The sequence below is a fragment of the Solanum pennellii genome, chromosome 7 (genome assembly GCF_001406875.1).
Source record: "Solanum pennellii chromosome 7, SPENNV200".
NCBI classification, from domain to species: domain Eukaryota; kingdom Viridiplantae; phylum Streptophyta; class Magnoliopsida; order Solanales; family Solanaceae; genus Solanum; species Solanum pennellii.
Window position 1 is genome coordinate 76,833,034 of NC_028643.1, and position 8,832 is coordinate 76,841,865.

General features: G+C 35.5%; 1 protein-coding gene across 1 annotated transcript; it reads right to left on the reverse strand.

The window, feature by feature from the left end:
- Window positions 1–226: 226 nt before the first annotated feature.
- Window positions 227–8,300, reverse strand: LOC107026121 (MLO-like protein 11). Its single transcript, XM_015226979.2, has 15 exons — window positions 7,380–8,300; window positions 6,600–6,657; window positions 6,236–6,462; window positions 5,903–6,019; window positions 5,203–5,263; window positions 4,090–4,184; window positions 3,805–3,879; window positions 3,187–3,272; window positions 2,637–2,686; window positions 2,438–2,478; window positions 2,011–2,181; window positions 1,870–1,905; window positions 1,456–1,523; window positions 1,285–1,345; window positions 227–785 (listed from the first exon to the last, which is right to left on the reverse strand). The coding sequence occupies exons 1-15, from the start codon at window positions 7,506–7,508 to the stop codon at window positions 372–374; spliced, it is 1,689 nt and encodes a 562-aa protein (XP_015082465.1). The 5' UTR covers window positions 7,509–8,300; the 3' UTR covers window positions 227–371.
- Between the last annotated feature and the right edge of the window lie 532 nt (window positions 8,301–8,832).

Consider the following 8,832-nt stretch of genomic DNA (forward strand, 5'->3'; position numbering starts at 1 on the left):
CTATTACGACATATTAAAGTACATTGATGGTGTATAATCCATCAAACTGTCGATGTATACAAGTTAAACTCTTTAACTATTTGACGAGGAAAACATACAAGCTTTCTTTAAGATGCTCTATCTTACCTAGATAGCTCATGTGTGTAACTGATTATACATAGAGAAACAGTTATTATAGATTTTTCAATCCACAGCGTTTTTTGGACAAATATTTTTGCAACGTAACTACAGAAACTATTTCTTTCCTACCTGCATATTTCTTTGAATTCACATGTCAAACATCTTCAAGTATATATGTTATATGCAACGTTAAAACAAACCTGCAGAAGTATCAACACCAACTTCACTTTGTGGCGATTTCACTATAATGGTTATTGTTTATCCAAATTCAAATGTCCTCTAGCAGGCATTGAAGATGATCTTGATATTACTTCAGGTGGAAGACTTGGAGAAGTTGCGGAAGAAATAGAAGCACAGGGACGAAGGAGAGGAGTACCAATACGACTTGAAGTGTCGTTAATTGTTACTGAATGATGATCCTCCGTGACAGTTGGTGGTGGCTGCAACTCAATTTCTGTACCTGCACCATGCACTGTTCGAGGGCTATCAACCAACTGGTCATTATCATATTCCTCGAGTGACATCACGGTGCTTGTATCAGTGTGGACAGTTGAATCGTCTGGGAACATACGCATCCTCCTTTTTCTTCTTGCTGCCTTTCCCCATCCGTGGATTGTTTCTCTTATTCTCTGTGGAATCAGTGCAGCCTTATAGTTTGTACCCATCTGCAAAGAGGCAAGTATACTATGTTCAAAGCTTTGTTCTTGGAAATATCTACAATCTCATCTAATAGTCCGATTCACGAGTTTACTGTGGAAGTGCAACATGCAGAGTTACTAGCACAGTTGAAGTAGTTCGTAAAGTTTAACATTTCAACGATGATCAAGAAGATCTTATAATCTCTGGACATACCGTTGACGTTTTAAAGTAAACCACATTTAAGAGTAGAGCCTCTTCCCTTTCCCCTACGCCATCGTGCTCATTTACCTCACCTACTCCAGTCTCTACTGTCTCCCATCTATTAGTATTTCCTTGTCATGAGCAAGAAGCGGAAAAAGAAAGGGAGACGGAACTAGAAAATTTGAGACATGTCATCCATAACCTTAAGGTGGTCATGAGAATATTCTAGAAAGGCCAGAGAGGTAATGTACAAAGTCGAACGTTAACAAGAGGATCATACTATTCTGACTTCTCAATTTAGCTATATCCGTCGTGACATAATACCTGTGTAACCAGGGCATAGAGTGGCAAGGTGCTATAACTGCAAAGGAATTGTCCAGCAAACCTGGGTGACGAACAACAGCATAGGTTTAGACCGTTGTGCTTAATAAATATACGTTGGTAAATCTGAAACCTTAAGCAATACATACAAATACAGTTTGTAATTACACATACCCCATAATGAGTCGTAGATACACAAGCGTGTGGTTCTTTATGAAGCATGAGTTATACCCAAATTGCCACTGGAATAAAGACGTAACTTCATCAAAACTCAGATATTCTGAACATTACTGTCTACAACAAATGGAAACAAATATATGTATGTGGTAGAACACATTATACAAACACATGGAATAGAGAATATGGTTTTGTCTAAGAAAGTATTAAAGGGAGAACATGGTTTTGTCGAACTCCGAGAATGAATTTGAGTTAAAAGGAATAAATCATTAGTACTTCAGGGAATGTGCCAATGTCGAATACTAGAGATTGCAAATGTTTAATGCAGTTAAAAGGAAATGCTTTGACTAGGTATATAAATGTTCGGTAGGAAAAAAAAATTTAAGCTACGAGAAAGGGACCAGTGAATACCCAGAACCAAAAAAATGAAGCTAGCTCAAATGCATTCTGCAAGAGTTAACATGCAAAAACAAGTTAGTGTATATAGATATTAAAGAAAGTTAATAGATAGACGAAACAAATGAAAAATGAAGTATGATTGTACAAACAAACCTGGAAAAGGACAAAATGAATCAAGGACAAAAGTAATTCTGGTTTTTTGAACCAAAAAAGTTCGTCTCGTGGTTTTAGCTTGACCCTTGAGAACGAGCCAGTAATTCCAGCACTCTCCAATGCCAAGGTTGCGATCACATGCTGCAGTTTTGTACCCACGAGTAGTACTAGCTGCACGGAAGCACAAGTAAACGACTAATTATATCTTCTATCACATCCATAAGTTCATATAATATATAAGATAATTCGGAATGCAAGGGAAGAGGTAAATATTAAGAAAGATGACTCATGCAGGGTCACAGTCAGTCTACCACAACAGGGTAAGGAATAAAGAGAAAGGGAAATAGGCATCGCTTTATATACGTAAGAATATATGTTCATGCATTTATGAAGAGTTTCAAAACATAATTGCAATGGAAGCACTTACAATGATAGGGATTAACGCTATCCAGAAATACAGATTCGATCCTGCATGTTAAAGTTCAATTTGTCATGCATAAGCTTGTGGATGGAGTTTAGTTTCACCAGAACACAAATGTCGGGGAGCGGAAATATGCAAACTTATCTAATGATAAAAAACAAAAGTGGCTTATGTTGCTCATCTCAAACAATGAAGGCTGAATTACCTTTTACGTTAAACAGCATAAATCCCACCACAAATCCCCACAGAGGGCCACTACAAAGATACAACACAAAAGTTATGAGAGGAAGGTTCAATCAAGAAACAAATGACGGAAAGAAAGTAAGAACTGTTGTAATAATAGACTTCAAAGTAAAATTGATCTACTCTAGTGTTCTCCATGACTATTTTTCTATCCAATGATCATTTATATGGACGGGGTGCACTGAACAAAAGATGATACATGAGCCACCGTAAACGGAGAAACAACTACAAAACAAAAATTCCTAAATTCATTACTCATTCCATCAGGAGCTCACTAACCGATTCAATGTACTTCCTCAAAAATTTTACAAAGATTAAGGACCAAATGAACTGGAGAAAACATTACTTGGGCTTAATGCTAACTCAACAATTAGATGAGATTCACCTCTTCCTTAGAACTAAACCAAATGAATTTCTCTCCACATTTGGCCTAATTCTCTTTAAACAACTTTTAACTCTCTGCCTACTCAAAGAAGAGGATGAAAATGGGGAAGGAGTACTTTTATTCTTACCTTACACCAACTATTCTTTGGAATTCTTCTTCCATCGAGCGAATCATATAGCTGTGAAAATCATAGTTTGATGTAAGGTTGTGATTCTGCCATGAATAAGAGGAGAAAGGTCGTAACTAGTAATCTATAACAGAAATCTGTATCATATATAGAGACGCTGTTGTGATGGAAAAGAAAATCAGTGATACAAACATGAAGATAACTTAAAATGATCCCTAAACTAGAGTTCAAAATGAACCGGGCTTGCAACATAACGTCCTAATCTTTTCGATAAACTAACACAGGCTTAGTTTCATGTCTAGTTTTGAAAGACAGTGTTCCATTCTTCATAATGTGCATCAGTTGTACTTTTTATCATGATTGTATATTTCAAGATTGTTGTTTGTCAAACTGTGATATGAGCTGCTTCTAATCAGATGATGTCTTTTTGTGACATAGTAATTTCCTTAAAACTAAACTAACAAATTTCACATCCTAACTACTTTTTAACTTCTAAGATACTCCACAGTACTGCCTTCAAAAGCATTCAAATATTTTACTTAATGTTTTGCAAGTGATTAATTCTTTCAAAATGCTAGAAGCGAATTAAAGGGAAGTGGTTCATGTTTGGATCCATACCATGATAAAACCCTTGCGCAGAGTAAGGTAATCAGCACGAACAACTGTGCGGCCAAACTGCCGGAAGAAACAGGTCTGCGAAATTTGATGATAGAAATATACACACATTATACTCAAACCAATTGTGAAAGGGAAAATAAAGTGCAAGTCGATACGAGTAATTATGGGAACCGTCTCATCTAAAAGCATAACTATCAAAAAGCAAATACTTTATTTACTTTGGATGAATAAATTATGTGAGGGCTAGGGAAATCAGTATCTAGTAAGAACAATATAAGAACTAACCACCCAAACAAGGAAATGGTTTCTGGCAAGTGGACTTGATGTGTGAACTCTGACAAAAGTTGACTGCCTTCGGAATGTCTTGGCTCTAGAAATTTCTGCCATAGAAACAAGTTCAGTTTCTTGTAGGTTTTTTCAAAGTTCTATCAAAGTAAACAAAGTGATGGATTTCTCCACATTTAGCATTTCAAAGGGGCACTGATTGAGGTTTTGAGACATTTCTAGAGGACAAATGGCTGATCTCTTCAACGAATACCAAGCAGAAATGAAATATATATTACCCTGGTTCATGCATCTCCCCCCACCCAAAATAAAGGAGAAAAGCAAACATAACAGCTGAAGATAGCTACCTGATAGACACCAAGGTAGAGAATTTCTAAATGCATTAATCAATAAATACGAAGCAATAGATGTCTAGAAATAGAAATAAGTGGCAAATACATGTTTGCTCCAGGAAAGACCACAATGGGATAATAATAATATTGGAAAACAAAGTAACATGATACTGATGTAAAGATTAGCACAAACATTGTCATCTGCACACATAACGAGAAAAGAATGGATTAATCTTTGTGGTGCACAAGGGATGAACTATGAAGAGCCAAGGGGGTACAATTGAATCCCCGTTCATCAGTAAGTCTTTCAATTCAAAAAGCGTAAAAATGAGATTTTCTCGTTGAATATGAAATATTGAATCCCCTTGACACAAGTTGAAGAAAATCCATCAGCTTGTCTCCGAACTCTCAACTTCAGGAATCATCCGATGCATGTACATTCTCAAGTCTCTGGAGATTTCGGTAATTAGAGTCCACTTATACTTCATGTACAAAGAGTCATACAACTGATAATTTGCTCCATCTCCATCATAATACATGCACGCTTCTTGACACAACCGACTTTCCATTTAATTATAAAGGCCCTTATAATTTTCTTTTAGATAAATAATATTAAGACCTTGTGTTTTCTTGTTCTGAACAAATTTAAAGTTACATCTCTTGTTAGAATAAGAAATTAAAACCACCAGACTTTATCCACAATGATTACAAGAGAACAACAAACGGTAGAAGCTAGAGAACAAGATTACTTTTTGATAAATGACATGCAAGTATAACTTACCAGTTAGTACATCATGCCTGTCATTCTGTGCTTGATCTTCCCACACCCTCCAACTGTGGACCTGTCCAGATTTTCACTTATCAGGCAGCTAGCGATGCAGAACATGTGAATAGAGTTTACAGAAGTAAAGAAGAAGAGAAAAGTGGTGATAATGAGGATAAAGACCAGACGTGGTCATTTCGTAGGACAGGCATGGCAACTTCTGCAAGGAAGTGACAAATGCCCCTACTAGAGAGGATATGCTTAAATGCTGAAGTAAAAGCAAAAAATCTTGTTGACAGAGAGATTAATTCCCGCAACACTGTGGGCATCAAAATACTTTTATCAGAACATCAGCAACAAATCAGATGCCTCCGGCTATCACACACTATGCCTCTCCAGCAGTCTATAAATTAAGCATATCATGAAGCTCACACCGAAAGCAAATTTTCACTCCAAATCTGTTGTCCACAAGGTAACAAGTAATAGGGCCATTGAATGAGGATGTATAGCATTACCATCACATATGACAGTAAACTTTGCAAGTTTAATACATCACAGTAAACTTTGCAAGTTTAATACATCACAGTTTACGTCCATCCAATCAAACTTGCCACTCCATGGACAATAGATTAAGATATACTCGAAAATAACTGGACTTGTAAAGTTCACCAAAACAATGTGCATCAGTTTATCAAGTTCAAGTAAAAGAGAACTTTACCTTAACAATCGCCAGCAGCATTGTCAAGCAACTATAAGATATATGAGTAATGGCCATGACGAAAATGAAGCGATGCAGCTGCTCAAGGCCTTCATATGATACAAAAGGTTCATGGTTCTGATAAAATGTTTGATTCAGATTATTGACACTAATTCAGAAACAACTTTAGAAAGAGAGAGAACCTAAGCAACTCAGAGGCAATAAACTAAAAAAACTAGTTATTTCATTTTTGCAGGATAATCAGTTGCAGGTACATTTTGTAGCAACAAGAGTAGAATTGATACAAGTCATTGGAATAATGGATTCATATGTCACATGTAAAATCGAATTTACCTCTCCACACGTATTTTGATTGAAGGAATTTAATACTCTCCTATGAAGACCAAAAGCCATCAAAAGTTTACGCTCCTTCAAATCTTCATTCTCCATTTCTTCATCAACTTCAGACTTGGTACATGGAGCAAATGCATTATTGTAAAACTTTGACGGTATGCAAATATTAGATATGATGCTGGAAGTTGCTGTGAGAAGGAGAGAAATGAATCCAAGAAGCATCAACTCTGTACGCCAAATGTCGAAAACGGTTATGACAGGAAAAGTAATATTTTGGGTTGAAAGGAGGGTAATCCAAATTTCAAATAGTTTTTTTCTTTTCGTATGTATGCTCTAAGTTCAAATGTACATAAACATATAATACCTTCTTTCATTTTCTCCACAGCAGCTAACAATGGCTTTCTATTGGTTTTCCTCAACCACTGACATGATAAAATAATAAAAACTGTTAGTTTTCAAAGTTCCATAATTGATGGTTCTACAAGAAACATAATCAATCAAATACAATCTCATATGAAATCAGAAGCCTCGAGACACGAAGACTCGAAGAGGTTGGATGTTCGCTTCTATCCAAGGGAGCTTGTTAATATAAGCAACTATCCAAGACTGTAAAATCTAGGACAAGTAACTCAAAGCATATCCAATTCTTAAGCTGCTTGAGTAATCAACAGGAAGTTTGTATATGAAAAAGAAATGATGAATATTTATATCCTTCATAGTTCCTATAATGTCAGAGAGAATTCCCAGGGTGCCACAAGGGGATCAAAACCCTATATTTCTGAGAACATACAACATGAATATCTACAAAAGTCCAGAATAACACAGACTGAAACATGAACAAAAGTTAGTCATGAACTCCTTTGCCCGGAAAATTACACTATATATTCCAACATCGATTCTTTTGTGTATACAGTAGACTATGAACTCCTTGGTACCGGACTCCTATAACACTCTCCCAATAAAACCAACAACAACATAACCATGTAATCCCACCAAGTGGTGTCCAGGGAGAGCAAAGCGTACGCAAACCTTACCCCTACCTCAAAGGTAGAGAAGCTATTTCCGATACATGCTCGAGTCAATTCTTCCAATAAAACCAACAAAACTACACAAGCCAAACAGTGCAGAAGAAAACCTTGCTTACATTAGATAACCTGTGAATGGATCGTTCCACAAGCAGTGAAACAGCAACAAATATAGTCAATACAGAAGCAACAGACCATGTTGGTGTCAAGGCCAAAGAACGAAGTTCTTGTGTATCTTCTCCAGACATTTCCGCCAAATGTCTTTCTAACTAATCTACCAGAACTTCAAATCAAATCAAACTCTACTAATTACAGACAAAAATCAAAACTTTCTATCAGTTCACTTGACTGATAAGTTCTACTATCAACATAAAAACCCAACCTTTCTTGCATTTCCCATAGTACAATAAATCAAATATCATTGTCCCTCTACTGTGAGTCTTTTATATAATCTTTCACATTCTAAAATAGTGAAATCTGCCACTTGGGTATGTTTCTTTTTAGCTATTCCAACAAAGACTCAAACTTTCAAAAAGATGTATTAACTCTGATTTGGACTCAAACCAGCAAACAAAAAAAAAAAGCTTATTAGACCCACAATTCTTGATTTGCCAGTGCAACTACTACAGATTAGATTTGATATCTAGACCTAAGACCCAAATAATAATTTGAGGTAACAAAATGATTCTTGAAACTAAAAACAACTACCCTTTTACACTAATAGCAAAAAGGTCCAATCTTTATGGGGTTTTTGAGCTTAAAATAGCTGATTTTGTCTGAGTAAAGAGTGTGTCTTTTAGGAAAATGTTAATTAAAGAAAGAACACTACTTACTACAGAAAAGAACCAAATAAAAAGACAAAAAATGGTGTGGTTAACTAAATAATAGTGCAAAAGAAATTGAAAAAAACAGTGTGGGAGCTTCTTTGGGCATTGATGTCTGAAAATGAGCTGGTGCAAGCAGGATTAATTAGCTTCCTTGTAGTTTCTCTACTCTAATTTCTTTGCTACTTCGTACTGAATGCTGACAGATAGACCTCCACCAGTTCAGGTAAACGAAAAATATAAGCATAATACATATATTGAAATCTAAACTTAGCTTTAAATTTTAACTTTGACCTCCAATTTTCATAATGCACAAACAGACACTTTAACTATCCAACTTTTAAATAAATAAACACATGAGTCCTACATGGAACAATACACGTAAGACACCACGTAGGACAAAAAATGACATGTAGGATGACATGTGTGTCTATTTGTTCAACTTTATACAAGTTTAAGTGTCTGTTTCTGCATATCCAAAGTTGAAGGGCATAAATGTAATTTAAAGCCAAGTTAAAGGGCACATTTATGTATTATGCCAAAAATATACACCGCGGTCAATTAGTATCGTAGTAAACTGATAAATATTTCTTCATATATTTTAAATTTTATTTTTCACATACATGAAATCACCTGAGCGATTTATTCTTGACATAGAAATTTCTCGCATAAATTCAAATTTAATCAGGCTCTGATATGATATCAGATATATATATATATATATATTATATATATATATATATATATA